General features: G+C 39.7%; 1 protein-coding gene across 4 annotated transcripts in view; it reads left to right on the top strand.

The window, feature by feature from the left end:
* Positions 1 to 25,267, top strand: part of LOC124129093 (alpha-tocopherol transfer protein-like) — a 40,629-nt gene that overhangs the window by 2,946 nt on the left and 12,416 nt on the right. For 2 of the 4 annotated variants that reach the window (XM_048401209.1, XM_048401211.1), the window contains one exon: positions 23,150 to 23,306. In XM_048401209.1, the coding sequence (XP_048257166.1) occupies positions 23,150 to 23,306 (157 nt within the window). Of the gene's footprint in view, positions 1 to 6,741; positions 6,906 to 23,149; positions 23,307 to 25,267 lie in introns of those variants that run through there. The other 2 variants (XM_048401221.1, XM_048401228.1) reach the window with 2 other exon arrangements.

The following is a 25,267-nucleotide window of genomic DNA, read 5'->3' as shown; positions in this document are numbered from 1 at the left end:
GCAAATCTTTAGAACTGTTTTTAAATTTAAATGATGGCCCTTTTCACCCATTAGAGATAACATATTTCCCCACACCTTGCTCTTCTGTTGAATGAATCAGTGATGAAGACAAATATATATATATATATATATATATATATATATATATATATATATATATATATATATATATATATATAAATATTCAGTACTTATCTGTCCGCTATCCTTCCTTCCCTCGGCCGTGAATGCATTAATTCACAGGTTATTCCCATTGTATTAATAAGGCTGGTTTCAGTCGCAAGACATTATACGTATGCTTTAGACATTTTGTTCGTTTGTTTGTTTAACGCCGCACTCAGCAATATTCCAGCGATATGACGGCGGTCTGTAAATAATCTAGTATGGACCAGGCATCCAGTGATTGGCATCATGAGCATCGATCCACGCAACTGAGATACGTTGACATGCGTCAACCAAATCAGCGAGCCTGACCACCCGATCCGGTTAGTCGCCTCTTACGACAAACACGGGATGCTGAAGACCAATTCTAGTCCGGGGTCATTTTGTCATTTGGCTTTTCTTGTTTAATAACGCTTTTATTTCAAATGTCTTCGCTACTCATGGAAATATCAGTTTTGTCAGGTCGCATGGTGAGATAAACATTATTTGACAAGACAATCCAAATACCCCCTATATATTTTGACTGAATATATCGTATAGTGTTTCATCACTCCCTGAGTGACATCAGCCTAAACATATGTTCCGTATCTACCAATACCGACACGGTCAAGTCTAGACCTTGATTCCTCCCTACGTCCCGAATTATATGTCCAATCAAATGAGTGAGTGAGTGAGTTGGGTTTAACGCCGCTTTTATCAGTATTCCAGTTATATCACGGCGTGTCAGCTTAATGTGGGAGGAAAGCCTGAAGTGATGCAGGTCTTAGACGTTTACCACTTGGGTGAAACCCACAAGCACGGGTATGGTGCTGACAAACCTAGAAACATAATCGGGGCGAACCGGGATTCGAACCCACAACCATAGGTTTCTGGTGTGCCTAAGGGACGCAACTCTTCACAGCGAATCGCGGCGCCTTAGACGACTGGGCCACCCGTGCCCCCTCCAATAACATGACGGATCCTGCAAAATATGCAGTCTTTGTTCAGACATCCCCTGGTGACGTTGTTGCCGAACGCTTTCGGTGTTATCGAAGTCCGAAACATGTTTCGATTTCTCTTAAACTGTTGATTTAGTTAGTGATAAACAGTTGAATTTTAAACTTTCTTAAGAATTGCAAACTACCGATGAACTGAGTCAGTTGAGTGAAGCGTTCGTAATATCATTAATGACGGGTCTCGTTCGGTCGAGTAAACTGCGTCAATAATATGTACAACAGGCGAATCAAGACCTGATATTATTTCTACTGTGCACAATTAAAGCTGGTGTGTATGCAGCCATGTGACGACGTGTGCCTATACATGTATTAGGGTATACATCCTTCTTTGTCTACCAGGGGGCACGGGTGGCCCAGTCGTCTAAGGAGCCGCGATTCGCTGTGCAGAGTTGCGTCCCTTGGGCACGCCAGAACCCTATGATTGTGGGTTCGAATCCCGGTTCGCCCCGATTATGTTTCTAGGTTTGTCAGCACCATACCCGTGCTCGTGGGTTTCCCCAAGTGGTAAACGTCTGAGACCTGCATCACTTCGGGCTTTCCTCCCACATTAAGCTGACACGCCGTGATATAACTGGAATAATGTTTTTTCGGATTCAACAATACTCAATGGCGACACAATTAAGTCTACATCGCCTCTGGGCTGTGTTTAATAAATTTTAAAAGTTAATATACCTCAGTCAGAGTACTAAGTTTTTTTTATAGTTTTAACTTCCAACTGGTCTTACCTGCAGTTCTCGTTTCTATGACTCGTCTGGTAATTCATAACTCACTGGGCGCTTTACCGAGGCTGCCCCTCGGGTGTCTTTAGTGGAGTAGTTAAGGTCTTTAGAGTCATGCAAGTTTGAAAAAGGTCCGTGAAATAAGATTTACTTTTCTTTCGTAAAATGCTCACAAAGAGATGATGTGCAATTGCATGACTGATATAAATTAGAAAAAAATGTCTTGTTTCTCGGAAGAAGTGGGGATTGGGGTGGGAGGGAGGTCATTGTGACGACAAACTTGTGTTGCACGTGCAAACTTGACTATTGACTATATATGTCTTTATGATTTTGCAAGATATTCGAAATAGTTTTCTACATACGTAAGGGGCCATCCATTTTTGAGGAGGGGGAGAGGGAGGGAGTAGGTTTGAGATCGGCATTTAATGTTTAGGAGCTCAATTATGTTTTCCAACATAAACACGTGCTCAGTTGTTGTTCTTTTAATAAAGAAAATGACCTAACTGCATTATTTGGACACTTTGGTAAACTGTCTGCAAAGAGGGCTCATTATATACCCTTTTTGTTTCGAGATGATGATGATGATGATGATGGTGGTGATGATGATGATGATGATGATGATGATGATGATGATGATTATGATTATTATTATCGTATGATAACAAAACGATCAATTCGCTGCCACAGCTTCGTTGCGGAAGTGACGTCACCATCTCCTTCGACATCATCAGTAATGTCTCACGGAAATAGATCCAGGGTATTCATTAGAATAGAATGGGGATATAATGTACTTGGTAATAGAGCATGCGGCCGAAAGCACTTAAGTCAAAACGAAAATATTAACATAAAATACATCAGGGTGGAACTAGGCAGGACCCATAAAGCTGCTGGGTAATGGGGTGTGCAGGTACAAGGGTGTTTTGTAAGGTATTCATGTCAGGCAACGACAGTGACTCAGACAATTGGCATTGAATGATCTGTTAAGCCCGAATGGTGTTGGAGTTATGTTCAGGAAACAATGCGATAGTACATTGTTATAAACTGTATAATACCTAGCTGGAGCATATTTAGGCGTCTTGTCGCAAACGTTTGACGCGTATTTGCTTTGTTCATTCTTTGGAATATGTAAAATAGTATTTACAGCATGACATGGCTATTACAATTGCCCTATAGCTCAGACATGTCTGGGTGGTGAGTGAAAGTATACACTTAAACTTTTAGAAACCGGTTTTACCTGTACACCATACATAACCGTTTTCCTCTGTGTATGTTACACGTTATAGCTTTCCTCTGTGTATATTACACGTTACAGCTTTCCTTTGTGTATATTACACGTTACAGCTTTCCTCTGTGCATATTACACGTTACAGCTTTCCTCTGGATATTGCACGTTACAGCTTTCCTCTGTGTATGTTACACGTTACAGCTTTCCTCTGTATATATTACACGTTACAGCTTTCCTCTGTATATATTACACGTTACAGCTTTCCTCTGTGTATATTACACGTTACAGCTTTCCTCTGTGTATATTACACGTTACAGCTTTCCTCTGTGTATATTACACGTTACAGCTTTCCTCTGTGTATATTACACGTTACAGCTTTCCTCTGGATATTGCACGTTACAGCTTTCCTCTGTGTATGTTACACGTTACAGCTTTCCTCTGTATATATTACACGTTACAGCTTTCCTCTGTATATATAACACGTTACAGCTTTCCTCTGTGTATATTACACGTTACAGCTTTCCTCTGGATATTGCACGTTACAGCTTTCCTCTGTGTATGTTACACGTTACAGCTTTCCTCTGTGTATATTACACGTTACAGCTTTCCTCTGTGTATGTTACACGTTACAGCTTTTCTCTGTGTATATTACACGTTACAGCTTTCCTCTGTATATATAACACGTTACAGCTTTCCTCTGTATATATTACACGTTACAGCTTTCCTCTGTGTATATTACACGTTACAGCTTTCCTCTGTATATATTACACGTTACAGCATTCATCTGTGTATATTACACGTTACAGCTTTCCTCTGTGTATATTACATGTTACAGCTTTCCTCTGTATATATTACACGTTACAGCTTTCCTCTGTGTATGTTACACGTTACAGCTTTCCTCTGTGTATATTACACGTTACAGCTTTCCTCTGTGTATATTACATGTTACAGCTTTCCTCTGTATATATTACACGTTACATCTTTCCTCTGTGTATATTACATGTTACAGCTTTCCTCTGTATATATTACACGTTACAGCTTTCCTCTGTGTATATTACACGTTACAGCTTTCCTATGTGTATATTACACGTTACAGCTTTCCTCTGTGTATATTACATGTTACAGCTTTCCTCTGTATATATTACACGTTACAGCTTTCCTCTGTGTATATTACATGTTACAGCTTTCCTCTGTGTATATTACACGTTACAGCTTTCCTCTGTGTATATTACATGTTACAGCTTTCCTCTGTATATATTACACGTTACAGCTTTCCTCTGTGTATGTTACACGTTACAGCTTTCCTCTGTGTATATTACACGTTACAGCTTTCCTCTGTGTATATTACATGTTACAGCTTTCCTCTGTATATATTACACGTTACAGCTTTCCTCTGTGTATATTACACGTTACAGCTTTCCTCTGTGTATATTACATGTTACAGCTTTCCCGCTGTATATATTACACGTTACAACTTTCCTCTGTGTATATTACATGTTACAGCTTTCCTCTGTATATATTACACGTTTCAGCTTTCCTCTGTGTATGTTACACGTTACAGCATTCATCTGTGTATAGTACACGTTACAGCTTTCCTCTGTGTATGTTACACGTTACAGCATTCATCTGCGTATAGTACACGTTACAGCTTTCCTCTGTGTATAGTACACGTTACAGCTTTCCTCTGTTTATATTACACGTTACAGCTTTCCGCTGTGTACATTACACGTTACAGCTTTCCTCTGTATATTGCACGTTACTGTTAACCTCTGCGTATATCACACGTTTTACTGCGTTACTCTCCGTATATTCTACATTATTCTTTTTCCTCTGGACCGCCACCGTGGTCTAGTTGTACAGCGTCCTCCCAGAAAGCAGAAGGTCCGGGGTTTGATACCCGGCGACGTCATACCAAAGACGTTAAAACATGGTATTTGTTGTTACCCTGCCTGATTCTCGGCATTGAGGGGCTAAAACAAGGACTGGTCGGGTAGGAGTCAGTATACTGTGTCTGAGTTGGGTATTCATGTTAAATGTTATCTCAGTTGGCTAGTATTATAAATCGGCATCAGTACGGGCTAGTAGAAGCAGCCACACACACACACACACACACGTGCATGCACGACGCTATGTAAGTGCGACATTCTTGGACGCGACATTAAACCCCATTTCACCTCACCTCACCTCACCTCACCTCTGGAGTCGAGTTGTCAAACACGGCGACCAACATTGCATAAGTTCCCCTGTGTGCTGTGCACAGGACCACGAGCCACCACGTATATGGTCTATTCTTGTTTCGATTTGTTAATGTTTCGTTAAACCCCATTTCGCCTCACCATTTTCCTCTGTGTGTATGATACACAAACGTTACTTTTTTACCCTCTCCCTTTTTCCCCATTTCCCCCTATATATAATACGGCCCTCCTTTTCCTCTATAACAATATCAGTTTGTGGCATAACGGTTGAAAATGTCATGTGATAAAATGTCAAATTTACCTTATTAGATGAAACCTTAATTCTATATATATTAGTTTACGACGTCAACAATACAACAGACAAGTCACACCAAATGGACGTAAAGTCGTTGTTTCTGTGAGTATGAACTGCACCTAAGTTAATTACACCTGTTATTTATCATCTCAGTTACCTAAGAATTGACTTCAATAATTAGTTTTTGCATGTATGGGGGTATAAATGTAAAAACGTGGCCCATTTATTTTACTTTTATGAAAACATAAACGAAAAAAAGATATTCTTGGTTAGCCAATTAAAAGCGATGGATTCACCTGCAACTAATTTATTTTCCACGGCTAATTTTAGTTCTCTTAACCCCAGGGAATCCGTGCAATTAAATGACTGTCGAGTGTAACTTGATCGAAACACATGTCCATTTCAATGTCCACGTGACCTGGTTGGAGCTTCGCGGAATGGGGCGAACGGGTAGCCCAGTGGTTAAAGCGTTCGCTCGTCACGCCGAAGACCCGGGTTCGATTCCCGACATGGGTACAAAACTCATTTCTGGTGTCCCCCGTCGTGATATTGCTGGAATATTGCTTAAAGCGGCGTAAAACCATACCCGCTCACTCACTTCGCGGAATGTTTCCCTACTGAGCTGAATAACGTTTTGTTTACTTATTTAAACATGGAAACAGGTAATGTTGCGTATCTCTGAAGAGTAGGACGAGTTTGATTCTGACTATAACATTAGAAAAAGGCCCTATTGATACATCTTTCAGAATGTCAATCACAATTTCCAGCCTGTGAAAGAGGTCTCATCTGAAAGGACTCGTTAGATATGGCCCACGGCGTCTCCCCGTGCTGAATCATCTTTACCCGTTGATGTGGGTCCTCAGTGCGTATTTATAAGCCCTGATGAATACGAATCGCTCGTATGTTTTTCATATCACACAAGCCATCTGATGCGTTGGCTACTGTAGTTCAATTAATATTTAATCAAATATTCCCTGCACAGCCTTGTGAGAGTGAGAGCTATTCTCATGTGAGTAGCACACATTTCTTAACCTTTAACCGTCAGGCGAGATCTAATCTGGTGTATGTGTGATAAAAAGTTTGCAATAGATAAGAAAGCATGCAGGTCAGGACGGCAATATAACCAAGGGAGATAACTCTACAGTTCGTGCGTTATTTCACGCACCAGATGTCGTCAATAATAGATCTACAGCCAGGCAGCCAAGCATTGAGGGTTTTATTACTCAAATAGTTTGTGTGTCATGTCCTGTCCTCTCTAGCAGCGGGTTCGCATTGAAGGAGGACTACATAGAGGGCTTAACTGACTGACAGTAAGTAAGTTATAGATTTATGAGTTACAACACTTATATTATAAAATAATAATGCCAGATATGTTTGACACTACGAAGGCCTAATGAAATCTTTAAAACGATTCTCACGCAATATAGCAGTGGGTTATATTTTGTCAGGTTTGTAATTACTGGTATAATAGATAGGGGTGGTGTAAACATATTTGAGTTGACTCATGACATACGGGGATATATATCGTATATACTTATACACATACATCAACGGTCGTGCTTTCTTTAGGTACAATGTATAAATAATATATCGATCACAATATCGCAGATACGTTGATCGATAGAATGGGAACAGGATGGAGCCGGCAGCTGTGAAATCTTTTATAATCGGTTACATTTGTGGTTTGAATGATATGAAGGTATTCACTAACCACATGAATTCGTAGCTGTTCACAAATATATTTTATTGAACCGTGCACCTACGTCTCGTGGGATACATGGGTCAATAAACTAATTGTGCACAGCTACGAATTCCTCTGCACTAAATCAGTAGAGAAATAGGCTCTACTCAACAAACTGTTTATACAACAGTCTCGCTTTCTAAAAGCAGATGTAAGGTAGTGTGTTTTACATAGTGAAGATTACATGTACAACATAGACGTCGTGTAAGGTTATACTGTGTCTTAAACATGGGGACAACCTCAAAAGTATATCTTGAAATTAATCGCCTAGCTGCACATGGGGCAGGAAAACTTCCACGTCAGCAGTTGTCTCCCTTGATGTTGTAAAGGTGGAGGAAGTTTAGGGCCCTCTTTGGTTCACTGGAAATGTTAAGTTTTTTACTTGTCGAAAAAATTGAAATATTGGTGTAACAATTATCAGCCATGTTCTAATGACTGACAACTGGTATATTATATGTATTACAATAACAACACTTGGACTTCTGACATGGTTAATAATGGATAAAATAAGTGAAAACGGCAGAATTTTAGAACCTTAAATAAAAATCTAATTATGAGCAAGACTGTGACTGAAAATTAATTTATTACAATATGTTTGCAATGTAGTACATCTCTTATGAAAAGAAGCTTGGTCAAGACTTATTCTTGTTCAAATATAAGAAGAAAGCTCAATAGTTGGCCTTATTGACACACTTTATCCTTACATGTGCATTTAGTGTTATCATAATATCCAAATAGGCAATAGTCAAAATGAACAAAGTTAAGATTTCATTTATTTTAAGATATCTTGTAATTTAAAAAATGCCATAACAATTTATAAGCATTTTGCTAAATTCTTAAATTATGTCCTTCTTCATTCTTTAAGTGAATAACACTGAGGCAAAATAAAAACAATATAAAAAATGTTAAAAGGCTAATTTTGTAAATAATTATTGAATTAACAGTTTTAACACAAATGAAGGTCAAGGGTACCTTTTATGAAATACATTATCAAGGTATTGAGTTCAGTATCATATTTTAGCATCCTTGTTTTGTATTACAAACCTAGTTAAAGTCCTTGACAGTCTCTTGATAGACTTCCCAGATTGCCCAGAATATCTGTGTATCATACATACGGTACTTACTTGTTATACCCTGCAGTAACCAGGCACTACCAGGCCTGTCCCTGATGTGACCTGGATGGTTATCACATTGTATATGAGCAATGGAGGGAGGAGAGGCCATCATGTCACTTGTGGCTGTTTTATTGCTTTAGATCATGCTCTGTTGACACCCTAAAGGTTGCAAACATAAGATTGTTTTGTCAAACTGAGGGAGAAGAATTTCTACATTTATTTATTGTGAAGAAACCTGTCGAGGCAGGTAAACGTTTTAATGTTTTCGTTACTCTAAAAGAGCACAATTTCTAAACACTGTATTTAGGCATGTCTTTTCAGCAATGATTGCTTCAAGTAACTCGTAAAACCAGACTCAGTTAAGATTGTATGATTTCCAATGGCTGATTTGGCATTTTTAACAGTTGTTGTCTGATTTCTTACAGCTGTATACATTGTCCCACAGTTGTAACACAATTTCCCACAGTTGTAATGCAATTTTCTACAGTTGTAACACAATTTCCCACAGTTGTAACACAATTTCCCCAAGTTGTAATGCAATTTTCACACAGTTGTAATGCAATTTCCTTAAGTTGTAACACAATTTTCAAACAGTTGTAACGCAATTTTCCCACAGTTGTAACATAATTTCAAACAGTTGTAATGCATTTTGACCAAGTTGTAATACATTGTCTCAGTTGTAACACAATTTCACACAGTTGTAATGCAATTTTCTGCTGTTTTGACACAATTTCACACAGTTGTAATGCAATTTCCCACAGTCTCAATGAGATGTCTCACAGTTGTGTCAAGTTTCCCAATGAGTGGTTCTTGATATATATATCGAAACATGTAAACCCTTCATACTTACTTTCTAGTGAATAACTCACACTGACTTGGTTGATTGTGTGTCATCATACCCTGATTGCATGGGGCGTTGCTCATAATATCAATCACTGTTTTTTTCATGCAGACACCAGTATTTACAGGCCATGTAATATAGCATATAATAGCTCAGTGTGGTATTACTTAACAAATAAACAAACAAAACATTGTACGTAAATTCAGGAATTTATCATGTATTTTTGTAATGTGTTATAGAAATAGCATAATTTAGAGTTTCAGAAATCGAATACTATGTAACATTAATATGAAAGTTCTGTCTATTTGAAGATTACTGATTCCCTTGATTAGAAGGTATGGACAACATTTGTAGAATAAAGAGAATCATCTGATTTAGCCTGAAGATGAACATTTGATTCTGCCAGGGTTCATCATTAGGTCACCTACTCACAGCTTACCATAGTTCAGATAATGACATACATGTGCCTTGTCTTATGATTTTATAAATATAATTAAAATGGTTGAGGATATGGAAGATTTTTTCTTCTTGTTGAAATGTATATATACAGATTATTATTCCAGCATGTGTGTCATACTGTTTTTACGAAACAATTGTCAGAATCCTTCTATTTCCTGAGCGAGAGCAAGGGTAATACGTGAATTCTTACACGAGTGTTGTAAAATCAGTATGACACACATGTGAGTGTAATAATTTCTTTATTCCCCATTATTTCCTATTCCTTTTGAGCTCCCCTTTAGAAACATGCACTGATCACCACCGCTGTCCTAGAAAACCACAATTTGTCAAATGACGTCAGTGATCTTCAGCTATGCCATCATTTCTAGTGTGACGTCATTCCTACCTACGTAACACAAGATTCGATTGACGTCAACAATGGTGTTGGGATGACTGAAACAATACACTGGTGTGCAAGAAGTGATATTTGCACTAGTGCACATACAAATTTTATAAACTCGTTTATTTCTAACCCTACTGGCAATAAAAGGGTTTACTTTTGAAGGCAAACTGTAAATGTCCATCCCATAATGGCAATATCGAACTCTTTTTGTCTGACAGCAGTCACCGTCAGTCTCATCTGAATATCCCTATCAAAAGTTGAGTAGTATCCCAGGGTGGGAGACAGAAAGCAGCAGTTGAGGCAGACTTGCCATAGATCACTGCTCCAGTTACAGACATGTCAAACACATCGGTCAGTCAACACATCCCTTTTGATGGGAGGACAATAAATTGTCCCTTAACTTAGTAAATACCAGTAATGTTTCCTTGTAGACCACCCAACAGTGCAGACATATTGACTTATCCAGACTGCACTTAGACAATTTATACCTGTTAATATCCCATATAAAAAATAATGTAAGATCTATGACTCCTTACAAGGACTGATGCAATATAACCCTTTACCACATATAACACATTATTTGACCTATAATCTCTTACCACATGAAACATTATTTGACCTATAACCTTGTACCACACATGACATTATTTGACCTATAACCTTGTACCACACATGACATTATTTGACCTATAACCTTGTACCACAAATGACACATTATTTGACGTATAACCTCTTACCACACATGACACATTATTTGACCTGAAACCATGATATATATCATTAGCAGAATGGTCAGTCATCCATGTCCTTGTGAGACTCAGCACGGTGAAGTCCCCCTGTTGATACTGATCACATTTTCAATTAGAATTCTCATTGTGGGGTATGTCATGTACAGATCACATTTCACTCAGGGAGCTTGCAAGGTTTGTGGGTCAACTGTGTAACTAAAACAGCCTGCTACATTTAGGGTCTTACAGTCCCTGAACCCCTTACTGTAACGCCATAGCGATAAATGAAGGAAATTGAGACTTTCCACAGGGTCTGTATCTCCAATCTCTCTGAGCTTTATATATTGTCTTTGAAAGGCATTTAATTGTGATACACCTAAGGAAGAGAATTTATTATTGTCAACTTCTTTAGGAACACATCAGTTTGGAGTCTATATGTTTATGGGTTGTTGCTTTGAACACCCAATGCCATTTAGAAAGTGGTCAAATGTAACAAATATTATATTTGGGATAACACTTTCTTTGTAAAGTACAGATTCTCGTACTTATTTGGGTTGAGTCCTGTCCGGGATTCAAACCCTCACTGCCAGATCTAGACTACCAGTTGTCAGAATTTTATTTTTGTGAAAGCCTCGGTGGCTGAGTGGGTTAGATCGCTGACTTTGTGTACTGGCAATTAGGTGCCTCACTCTGGCAGTGTGGGTTCGAATCCCTGACGGGAATCGACCCCAAAAAAGTATGAGAAACTGTACTTTACATAGAAAGTCTGCATTCTAGCGCCTCCTGGATGTCAGAACAAGCACTATATATATTTTTGTACACTTCTGTACAGTACACTTGTTGGTCATGTTGAATAATATGTGCAGTACATGAATAGATTTTTGGTAAACATGTGATCGAGTGTGTTTGTCTTAGCATTTTAAAGAATCTGACTGTTTTTCATGACCTGCCGATCCCTGAAAATGCTAAATTTTATATATAAATATATATAATGTATAAATCCTGTTTTACCTGGTTGTGACTTTTCTCACATACCAATCGAGCCGTGAAGGTTAGAATTGGTCTTCAGCAACCCATGCTTGTCGGAAGAGGCGACAAACGTGATTGGGTGGTGAGACTCGTTGACCTGTTTGATGCATGTCATTGTAACCCAATTGTGTAGACCAATTCTAAACCAGGATCACTTGGGAATCCGTTGAGTATTAATGTTATCATTTTAGGTAGGTATTGATATTTATCTCTGGGTATTCAATATATACCCCTTTGGGTCCAGTCTGTTGGGTATTTTAGTTTTGAAGTAATAAGTAGACATAATTCAGCTTAAATTACTGGTTCAGTGACTTCTAATTTGCATCTGTCCATGTGCTGCACTAGGTGTGCCACATGCTGCATCCGCTCACGGCAGTATGTGCATGACGTATGTCTAATGTGCACCAAGTGCGGCAAGGCACTCTGTGCAGCGTTCAGTGCAGTTAGGTCCATGGATATGCATTTGATCAATAAATAATAAAAAACATTTCGTTGCGTTCATTGGAATTCCTAGTCTAATTAGCTGGTCATTATACAGTGATATTGCATTTCCCAATAAAATTACAAAATTAAGCCTCGCCCAGCGATCACAATTAAATGTTGGGGAATCCCAATTACCGTCGAGTGAATTCCCATTCTTATCACCTCTATCATACATCTACATGGATTCATACAGTTTGCGACCGCCTCCGTGGTCTTGTGGTAGAGCGTCCGCCCGGAGAGCGTAAGGTCCAGGGTTCGATCCCGGGCCGCGTCATACAAAAAGACGTTAAAAGATGGTACTTGTTGTTACCCTGTCTGGCGCTCGGCATTAAGGGGCTAAAACAAGGACTGGTCGGCTCGGAGTCAGTATACTGTGTCTGAGTGGGGTATTCATGTTAAACTGCGGCATGGTATCTCAGTGAGCTAGCACTATAAATCGGCATCAGTCCGGACTAGTACAAGCAGCCACACACACACATACACGTGCATGCACGTCGCTATATAAGTGCAATAATCTTGGACGCGACGTTAAACCCAATTTCACCTCACCTCATACAGTTTGCACATCGTTTGCAATAACACAGTACACAGTCTAAACTAAAGATCTGTAAGTAAAATCAGGTACACAATCTGAAAATTCCATATTGGTTAACACTCGTAGTAATGAGGTACAATTGAAGTGCTCATATATGAACAAAATGAAAAAGGTAATTCATCTTGAGTGGGACTTTATTTCAAAAGGTTGTCTGTTTGAAATTTCTGGCAGCACCATTTGTGTTAAGATGTACAGCATTGTGTCGAAGATGAAGCCAACAACATGGCTTCATTGCTGGGGAATACCTACGCTACCATGAGTTAAACATTGGTTGGTTGGTTGGTTGGTTTGTTGTTTAACGCCGCACTCAGCAATATTACAGCTATATGACGGCGGTCTGTAAATAATCGAGTCTGGACCAGACAATCCAGTGATTGACATCATGAGCATCGATCCACACAGTTGGGATCGATGACATGCATCAACCAAGTCAGCGAGCCTGACCACCCGATCCCGTTAGTCGCCTTTTACGACAAGCATAGTCACCTTTTACGGCAACCATAGTCACCTTTTACGCATGAGTTTAACAAGTGACAAGTGATTACACTAATCTTCAAACGATATAAAACATTGTTCATGACATGTCCTAATTACTTTCAAATTATTTTCATTTGATTAAAATTGGATAATTTGAATCTTATATTGGATTATATTTCAAAAACTAAATGTTCCGTTCTGTGATATAATGTGATATGATGTGATGTGATATGAAAAGAAATAATTTGACAGCAAGAACTATGAAAGGGAAACACAATTATGGTAATCTGTTACATAGAAAAGCAAATGTCTGACATCAACAACACTAATTTCTTGGGGGAGCACGGGTGGCCCAGTCGTCTAAGGCGCCGCGATTCGCATGCAGAGTTGCGTCCCTTAGGCACGCCAGACACCTATGATTGTGGGTTCGAATCCCGGTTCGCCCCGGTTATGTTTCTAGGTTTGTCAGCACCATACCCATGCTCGTGGGTTTCACCCAAGTGGTAAACGTCTAAGACCTGCATAACTTCAGGCTTTCCTCCCACATTAAGCTGACACGCCGTGATATAACTGGAATACTGTTAAAAGCGGCGTTAAACCAAACTCACTCACTTACTCACTCACTAATTTCTTGGTGAGGAACTATTACAGATGACTTTGGGAACGTGTATCTTACGACTGCCTCACAGTCACAATAGATGATTATTATCAAGATATGTTTCAATACTTTTAGAATGAAACACAGTCATTAAAATATATTTGTTGTTATTTGGATCCATATTGTCATGTGACGTTTTATGCTATGACATTTAAACATTGTGTTTATCAATATTTCAATATGAGTGATTCACCTCTTATGAAGTGACACATAAAGGTTTGTAATTTCAGTATAGAATGTTGAAATGGCACAACATTCTATGTCATTCAAAACAGTATCACCAGCCTCTAGAGCTGGGTAGCTCCAGTCCCCAGGTCGGGTGGGTACTGAGTAGGACCCGGGTACCCACAGGACTACCCGGACCCGTGGTTAGTCATGTGATATTTAGTTTAATGACAAAAATTATCTAGAACTCTATGGTTACACTCCAAGGCACTAATGTTCGCATTTCTTTCTGACTATGCACCCATTCCTTCTGACCTTTCATATGGTTGAATAAAGATATAACTTAAGTCAACTTCAGTGTATGCATGACCAGATCATTTAATACATGTATCTAAATACGTTTTGCAAGTGCTGTGGTAAAAAAAAAATCCCAATCGGACATGTTGTATCGCTTGAGACCTACAGTGGGTACCCGGGTAGGGTCAGGTAATAGGGGGGTGGGTACCAGGGTAGTAAACTTGGACTCGTCCCAGCCCTACCAGCCACATCTTTAAAGCAGCATTAGGGTAACATATGGAGCTCAATATAAACAGGGGGCACGGCGTCGTCTAAGTCGTCTAAGGCGCCGCGATTCGCTATGCAGAGTCGCGTCCCTTGGGCACGCCAGAAACCTATGATTGTGGGTTCGAATCCTGGTTCGCCCCGATTATGTTTCTAGGTTTGTCCGCACCATACCCGTGCTCGTGGGTTTCACCGAAGTGGTAAACGTCTGAGACCTGCATCACTTCGGGCTTTCCTCCCACATTAAGCTGACACGCCGTGATATAACTGGAATACTGTTAAAAGTGGCGTTAGACCCAACTCACTCACTCACTTACTCACTCACTCACTCAATAAAAACAACCCTTCAGATCTGGAAATCAAGGAAAACTCTGTCACCAGTCTATTATCAACTAAAACACAGGTTCACATACCCTTCCCTCTCATCACAATTAGCCACAGCACACTGTGTATATTTCCCGATGTTGTACCATGCGTATCACATACTCATCACATATCTTCCCCAACCAGTCTTTCTACTTCTTCCTTGTCCCGCTGCTGCTACTTGAAGAATCTCCCTCACTTGCTGGTAGACAGCAAAGGTTCTGTCTAGCAAATTATGTCAAGCTTATCAATCGGAACTTTATCAGTAGTAACATATGTATCGTAACTTGTGTATTTTGTTAGTGGGAATGTCCTAGTATGGCGTTACAATAAACAAAACAAATGTTTAAAAGTCCACAATTAAGACATACATGTACTTGATACCAGCTGATTTCACAATCCATGTAAATTATGTTTTCAAATTATACACCTAAAACACTGGGTTACATATATTTTACTGACTCTAATATATGAAGAGATGTTCAAAATACTCAACACATGATGAATCATACAGCGGTGATCACCACAACATAAAGGACATGGACCATTAACAGATTTCCACGGGTCATTAAACCCGCCTGGTGTTATCCAAACAACTATTTTTACAAAGTAAACATGTATCTAGACATTGGTGACAGTCTTGCATGGTTTAGCTCCATCAGTGACTTACATCTTGGAACATAATTCAACACATCAAACTCATGTAATGAAGTGGTATATATAGCATTATTTTAAATTTTATTGGACATATTACCTTTCAAAACCTTTATCTTTATTGGTCTAGTGTATTAAGTGCAGGTATTGTTTTGCTTATTTACGACAAACTTAATTAAGTAGTAAATGCATATTTGAATAATGTGATAAACATAACATTCATATGTGTAAACACTAGGATTAGATCCTTCAAATGGTGTATAACATGTAGCTGTAAAGATGTTTTAGAAGCCGATAATTTTGTTGATAAATGTTGGCTTCTTCTATCACACAAGAGTCTGGGAACTCGGTGTCCCAGCAGTAAAACTTTCTGGTTGACTGGTGTTGGAAGAGTTAAGAGGTCCTTAATAAGTTAGCTATGTGCCATTGCTCTGAGGATCCCTGTGTTCAGAGATCATCTGAATCTATAAAATGTATTAGAAACACTTCAAATGCACCTCAGTGAGAATAAGGGAAATTCTGACAATGTTGTAATACTACATTTTTTAAAAATAATGCATGTGTAAGAGTGAATATTATCCTACCCTATTTTCTATCCCGGGGATGAAATTCTCTAGTGTCAGGATGATTCACCCAATTAAATTTGAACCCATTCCAGTGTGTTTAATCCTATCCTATACTATACTCAAGAGTAAATCTTCCCCCGGGATAATATCTAGGTAGGATATAATCCTTGCTTACATATGCATCTTTGTACGGAAGCAACTGATAGGGTCTGGGCCAGGCAGGCAATGTCAGATGGCATGATCAACGATCCATGCTTTCAGAGGACGATGACCCCAAAACAACTAGTCACAGAGTCTGACCACCTTATCCCTGAATCCTGCTTTAGTTGCCCCTTACAACAAACATCAGATGCTGGGGCCACTGATACCCGAGAACACACAGGGACACAATCATTGTATGGAGTGAAAGCCCATATCAGCACCCCACCCCTTGTACTGCTAAAGTAGAGACAATTTATGGATAATAACTTCTTTATTTACTGTAAAGGCGAATTTTCGGTATACATGTAGATTCTTACACCGTTGACAACGCCTTTACAGTTTGTTGATTGTTATGCCTATTAAACGTGTTCCAATACAGGCAATATAAATGAATCATCAGACCTCGTAAACGGTTCCAGGACAGATTCTCCAGACAGATAGATCACTCCTTGTATGACTATACGGTAAACTACATAGGCCCGAGTTCACAATGTTTATTCTGTCCAGTGTAGTTATTCTTCTACCTTCATCAAAATACAGAAAATATTAAGACCTGAATTCTGGAGAATTTGCCTAGAAATCATTCACGATAAGCGATTGTCAACCTGTGGTCCATAAAGAAGAGTGACCAAGTAGAATACAAACACACAAACACTTGTACCTTGACATATTTCACTGCCTCCATATCAATGCTCACAATATTGATTTTTGTGATACACTTTACCAGTATGCATAACCTGGACAGTTTGTCAATAATGCTACAACAAATACTTTATGTGCTGATGAATACAGCCTAAAGCAAAATAATAAAACAAAGGTTCAAAATATATGATAATATGTAAATACAGCTACAAAGTTTTCTCCTTTAAGATGGGGGCGGTGGGTGGAGAAGATATTTGGGTGTTTCAGTTAGCCTTTAGAAAAATGGTATTGTTTTATTGTACCGTATTTTCTTGAGTATAGTGCGCATCCAAGTATTATGCGCACCCCCCTCTAGTGGATTCAGTATTTTGGAGGGAAAAAAATAATTCAAATATTGTGCGCAGAAGAAATTACACCGTACCCCTTCAGCGAATTCCGGTAAACAAACGGGTGATAAGAAACTTTGTCAGTACAAATTTGTCAGTCAATAGCGGTAATCTTACCATGGTTGCTGTTAATAACGGTGAGTTGTGCAATCTTCCAATCGCTTCATACACAATTTCGCTGAAATTAATTAAAACAATATTAAAAGGAATTGTGAATCAAATTTATGAAATAAGTTACAAACATTAGTCCAGATATACAATGAACACTTTTTATAGCCAAACAGTGTTATGACATGATTAATTTGAGTACTTCAGTACGGATCTGTTGACATGGTATTTCCGGTGTTACATACTCACGGTATTGCATTGGGGAAGAAACCCATCAAAACTCATTATGGCGTGTATAATGCGTACCCCCTTCTTCACAGCTGTGTTTTTTGGAAAAAAAGTGTGCACTATACTCAAGAAAATATGGTAATGCAAATTGTGTGAGTGGCGGGTGCTACCAGTAGAGCGGGACATGATTACCCTTTTGGTGAACATTTCATAACTGATTGTCATTGATCAATTCATATTATTTTCACCACTGTTTTGTCTTTTATGCTAATGGAATCTGTGAAAACTACATCCATTGCTTCTGTTGGACATAGAATAGATCCCAGCATTGCTTGTCTTGCATAGTCTGATAGACCTATCATGACACCCAAACATGGAACATTGCTCATGATTTCAACCAAAGGTTTGTATGTCATAATTTACAGGATACCATGATGTAGTTTAAATGTGATGTAAAAAACAAACCAAACAGTACAAATCTATAAGGCTTATAGATGTAGTGTCTTAAAGTATTCCCCATAACAATTACGTTTCTAATGTAATATTGAATTCGGTTTGTTTCGAGAAATGCAATCTTTAAGTTTTCTCAAATTTGAGTTAAAACGGTTAATCTCATGAAAACAGCGCCTGGTGTACCAATCCTTGTTCCTCTCCATGCATCACTAAAATATACACTGAATATACACCAGCAGTTTTCTGTTCACAAGCAACCATGATATCAGTCATTATTATTTGATATCAAAACCTATTCGTATTACTGTCGTATCAGTTGTATGTGTGTCTGTTAGGATGAATTATCAACAAGGCAGTAGGACGACATAAGGTTATTGATCAGCGGGAGATCAATGCTTCATGCACTGTGATAGCTTTGTGTGGACCTACACATGTGTGAGGATATAAAGCCTTAGATTACGGACTGTTAATATAGAACACAATACTCTCACCAGAATGATGTAAACTATTCTAAAGAAGTAAAGGACAATATGTCATGCCATGAGTGAGTGAGGGAGGGAGTATGTTTTTATGCCGCTTTTAGCAATTTTCCAGCAATATCACTGTGGGGGACACCAGAAATGGGCTTCTCACATTGTACCCATGTTGGGAATGGAACCTGGGTCTTCGGTGTGACGAGCGAATGCTTAATGCTACCATCACACCAAATTAGTTCAATCCCATTCTACCTCGTTCTAAAAAAAATATACTACAACGGGCTGTGATCATGGTAAAACGCATAGTTTGGCGTAAAATACAATGCTAGTCGAAGCAGTCCTCAATACGTCTATCTCGTTCCTACCCAGTCTGCAGTCCGTTTGTATCCAGTTCAGATCGTGTAAAAGTGCCTGTTCACCTCATCCCGACAACATTTCGAAGCAGTTCGAGCACGTCCGTAGTCATTCTGAACCTGTTCTTAACCAGTTCAACGTCATTCTACCTCGTTCACAATACGTCCGAACCAGTTCTAACTATTCTTAACGCTGACCAACTCGTTCGCAGTACGTCCTCATCTTGTCCCAAGTGCGTGTGTATTCGCGTCCTGGCCCATCCTGGCCCGTCCTGGCCCAATTCCTATGGATACCGAGCACATTGTAGCCAGTCTTCATTCAAGTTCAGGGCTCTGAGCTGTACACATCATGCCTCAAAAGAGAAGTCGATCCGGTCGCTGTGCACACGTACTGAAATTTATGTCCGACTGCACCACGTTTTAACACGTCCCTATTAGGTTAGAAGTACGGCAATTCCGTTCGTAATGTTGTATGTTGTCAATCCAACTAATTGGAGAACGGGATGGACGGGATAAAATTTTGAGCAGACTCAAAGTTCTAGAGCACCCTCCCTGTCCGAGCCCATCCATGAAGATCGTAAAAAGACTGTCAATAGTTGCTGCTACGTCCACTACGTTCATACACAGTTGGAGCCTGTTCGACAACATTTTCACGAACGTATTGAGAACTAGTTTGGTGTGATGGGGGTATTAACCACTAGGCTACCCAACCGCCCCACATGCCATGACAGATTAACTACAGTAATATGAAAGAATAGGGTGGTCCTTAACATCTTTTGAGTAGTATATTGCGATATGTTTACTGGGAGCTAGTGAGGATATACAAATTTATTCACAGTTTGAGACACCACAGTGCTGATACTAGTCCTTACTGCTTATCTAAAGGCACCGTCCCAATGGATGGTTGTCTGATCATTGATGTTTTACCAAAATGTTTTTTTCATCTTTCCATCACAAAAGAAAAAATAATCCATTGTCCAATGGTAGATTTATTAGGACATCATGTCCTATTTTTCTTGAGTGATTGATATTTGGCTTGTTCGTTTGTCCAGCCTAGATTTGAACTTGGGCCTAGCTCTAGGCAGGGTTAGAGGGTCACTTAGGGGTGTAACGCACTGCTGATTCATCACAATTGCTGATAACAAAACATAGATGACAAGCCAAACTATCAATTGCTGACATCAGTGCCATACTATTCTATTGTTATTTCCAATAGACGTATAATAATGAAAAAAATACTGCTATTGATTTACTTTCCAAATTGTTTTGAGCTAAAATCGATGTTGAAGAGACACATGGTTATTCATTCAGATAATGTTCATAAATTTAAGGCAACACAGTATGTAAGGATTGTTTATCACTTTTTTGTGCATTTATTGAAAAGTAACAGTCACAAAATATGTAGCGTAGCAGAGCTGATCGAGATTAGGCCAAGCTACGAAACAGAAGGCCGTTCTAAAGATGTATTGACTGCAAAGAAATCACATACAATGTGCTAGGTGCTATAAGCTCTTATGGCAATACAGTATTCTCCCCTGAACAGTTTGTTTAATTGATTTGTTGATGGTTTATAACAGAAGCCCTCTGAATCTTTTGGCTCTCCGATACATAGGAGTTCCCAATACTATTTTTAGACATTGTTTGAACTGTTGCAAAATGGTGAACTGACACAAGGTCATGGGGAATCTCTTTAACATTCACTTTTTATTCCATGTCAGTCAGTCTGAGTCATGAAAAATAGGATAACACACACATTGTAATTTTTTAGAGATATTGCCCGAAAGGCCACACATTTTATATTTTTTGTTTCACAGGCCCACCGCCCCTACTGAAAAGCAGCTGGAAAAGAAATAAATTAAACATAAAAATATTTACTTTTATTATGTCTCCCGCTAGTATAAATAAGGACCCTCTTCTAAATATAAAATGTTATATAAATTCCATGTCTACATTACTATCAGTGATTCCATGTCTACATTACTATCAGTGATTCCATGTCTACATTACTATCAGTGATTCCATGTCTACATTACTATCAGTGATTCCATGTCTACATTACTATCAGTGATTCCATGTCTACATTACTATCAGTGATTCCATGTCTACATTACTATCAGTGATTCCATGTCTACATTACTATCAGTGATTCCATGTCTACATTACTATCAGTGATTCCATGTCTACATTACTATCAGTGATTCCATGTCTACATTACTATCAGTGATTCCATGTCTACATTACTATCAGTGATTCCATGTCTACATTACTATCAGTGATTCCATGTCTACATTACTATCAGTGATTCCATGTCTACATTACTATCAGTGATTCCATGTCTACATCACTATCAGTGATTCCATGTCTACATTACTATCAGTGATTCCATGTCTACATCACTATCAGTGATTCCATGTCTACATTACTATCAGTGATTCCATGTCTACATTACTATCAGTGATTCCATGTCTACATTACTATCAGTGATTCCATGTCTACATTACTATCAGTGATTCCATGTCTACATCACTATCAGTGATTCCATGTCTACATCACTATCAGTGATTCCATGTCTACATCACTATCAGTGATTCCATGTCTACATTACTATCAGTGATTCCATGTCTACATTACTATCAGTGATTCCATGTCTACATCACTATCAGTGATTCCATGTCTACATCACTATCAGTGATTCCATGTCTACATTACTATCAGTGATTCCATGTCTACATTACTATCAGTGATTCCATGTCTACATTACTATCAGTGATTCCATGTCTACATTACTATCAGTGATTCCATGTCTACATTACTATCAGTGATTCCATGTCTACATCACTATCAGTGATTCCATGTCTACATTACTATCAGTGATTCCATGTCTACATTACTATCAGTGATTCCATGTCTACATTACTATCAGTGATTCCATGTCTACATTACTATCAGTGATTCCATGTCTACATTACTATCAGTGATTCCATGTCTACATTACTATCAGTGATTCCATGTCTACATTACTATCAGTGATTCCATGTCTACATTACTATCAGTGATTCCATGTCTACATTACTATCAGTGATTCCATGTCTACATTACTATCAGTGATTCCATGTCTACATTACTATCAGTGATTCCATGTCTACATCACTATCAGTGATTCCATGTCTACATTACTATCAGTGATTCCATGTCTACATTACTATCAGTGATTCCATGTCTACATTACTATCAGTGATTCCATGTCTACATTACTATCAGTGATTCCATGTCTACATTACTATCAGTGATTCCATGTCTACATTACTATCAGTGATTCCATGTCTACATTACTATCAGTGATTCCATGTCTACATTACTATCAGTGATTCCATGTCTACATTACTATCAGTGATTCCAGAAGCCAGCTGCAGCTTTAATTTGATGAATGACTTTCATATGAATAAATAAATGATTGATATAGCTATTTATTTTTAGTTTTATTTTGATCGACCTTGTGTGGAAAAGTTGCAATAAATTCGTCAATCATAAAATTTAAATAGTGTGTGGCCTAAGTGCATAGCAACTTCCCCGAATATTTGCCGCAAATAGTACTTGGCGGACGTCAGTGCCACATTCAGTAAGTAATGTTCCAGTCATATGTCGGCAGCCTGTAAGAAATCGAGTCTGGACCAGAAAAAGAAGTGATTGATATTGTGAGCAACTATCCAGGCCATGAGGTACACAGACACATAAGTCGCCGAGCCTGACTGTTCTAACTCGGAATCCCTACAGGCAGACAGGTTAAACTATTTTATCATATTGAATGATATTTATCACAGTTGTATGCAGTAGTGTTTTGGACTATCTATTGCAAAAGTCACAATGTCCTCAATAGTCACCCCTGTTTTCCAGAGACAATCATCCAGAATGACGCAACGAGAGCTCCACAACTATAAGTGCACTCTGAGTGATGAACTCCTTGAGAAGGCCAAGAAAGAGCTGACTGAAGACCCTGACACTCGCAAACAGGAAATACAGACTTTGAGGGAGAGGCTTCTCCGATACCCAGGTCAGTACTAGAGTGAGTGAGTAGAGTAAGTTCATCTCACAAATTATCTCCTGTATCAAGAAGGGGCACAGATGGGCCAGTCATATCCAGATCCTATGATTGTCAGTTCAGATCCTAGATGCACCCAGATCAGGAACAAGACCACACCTGATCCTAGATGGGCCCTGATTAGCATCTGCGGGAAACACAATTCACATTGCACTCTGATCAGGATCGGCACCACACCCAATTCTAGATCTGCACAATATCTGATCCTAGATTCTCTCTGATTAAGAACTGCACCATACCCACTCCCAGATCAACCCAGATAGAATCAGCACCCCTTTCCCCCCATTGATGTTCTCTGATTAGGATCAGCACTACACCAAATCTTGGATGCACCAAGATGAGGAACTGCACCACAACAAATCCTAGATGCACCCTGCTTAGGAAAGGCACCACACCCAATCCTAGATGCACCCACATTAGGAACTGCCCAACACCAAATCCTAGATGCACCCAGCTTAGGAAAGGCACCACACCCAATCCTAGATGCACCCACATTAGGAACGGCCCAACACCAAATCTTAGATGCACCCAGCTTAGGAACTGCACCACACCCAATCCTAGATGCACCCACATTAGGAACGGCACCACACCCAATCCTAGATGCACCCTGCTTAGGAACTGCACCACACCCAATCCTAGATGCACCCTGCTTAGGAACTGCACCACACCCAATCCTAGATGCACCCTGCTTAGGAACTGCCCAACACCAAATCTTAGATGCACCCAGCTTAGGAAAGGCACCACACCCAATCCTAGATGCACCCAGATCAGGAACTGCACCACACCCAATCCTAGTTGCACCCTGCTTAGGACTGGCACCACACCCAATCCTAGATGCACCCTGCTTAGGAACTTCACCACATCCAATCCTAGATGCACCCTGCTTAGGAACTGCACCACACCCAATCCTAGATGCACCCTGCTTAGGAACTGCCCAACACCAAATCTTAGATGCACCCAGCTTAGGAAAGGCACTACACCCAATCCTAGATGCACCCTGCTTAGGAACTTCACCACATCCAATCCTAGATGCACCCTGCTTAGGAACTTCACCACATCCAATCCTAGATGCACCCTGCTTAGGAACTGCACCACACCCAATCCTAGATGCACCCTGCTTAGGAACTTCACCACATCCAATCCTAGATGCACCCTGCTTAGGAATGGCACCACACCCAATCCTAGATGCACCCTGCTTAGGAACTTCACCACATCCAATCCTAGATGCACCCTGCTTAGGAACTTCACCACATCCAATCCTAGATGCACCCTGCTTAGGAACTGCACCACACCCAATCCTAGATGCACCCACATGAGGAAAGGCACCACACCCAATCCTAGATGCACCCAGATCAGGAACTGCACCACACCCAATCCTAGATGCACCCTGCTTAGGAATGGCACCACACCCAATCCTAGATGCACCCTGCTTAGGAACTTCACCACATCCAATCCTAGATGCACCCTGCTTAGGAACTGCACCACTCCCAATCCTAGATGCACCCTGCTTAGGAACTGCACCACACCCAATCCTAGATGCACCCTGCTTAGGAACTGCACCACACCCAATCCTAGATGCACCCTGCTTAGGAACTGCACCACACCCAATCCTAGATGCACCCTACTTAGGAACTGCACCACACCCAATCCTAGATGCACCCTGCTTAGGAAAGGCACCACACACAATCCTAGATGCACCCAGATCAGGAACTGTACCACACCCAATCCTAGATGAACCCAGATTAGGAACTGCACCACACCAAATCCTAGAGGCACCCTGTTTAGGAACTGCACCAATCCTAGATGCACCCAGATCAGCAACTGCACCACACCCAATCCTAGATGCACCCACATGAGGAACGGCACCACACCCTATCCTAGATGCACCCACATGAGGAACAGCACCACACCCA

This window comes from Haliotis rufescens, unplaced genomic scaffold (genome assembly GCF_023055435.1).
Source record: "Haliotis rufescens isolate VD_foot unplaced genomic scaffold, xgHalRufe1.0.p SCAF_1, whole genome shotgun sequence".
In the NCBI taxonomy this organism is placed as follows: domain Eukaryota; kingdom Metazoa; phylum Mollusca; class Gastropoda; order Lepetellida; family Haliotidae; genus Haliotis; species Haliotis rufescens.
This window is presented reverse-complemented; position numbering and strand designations above follow the sequence as displayed.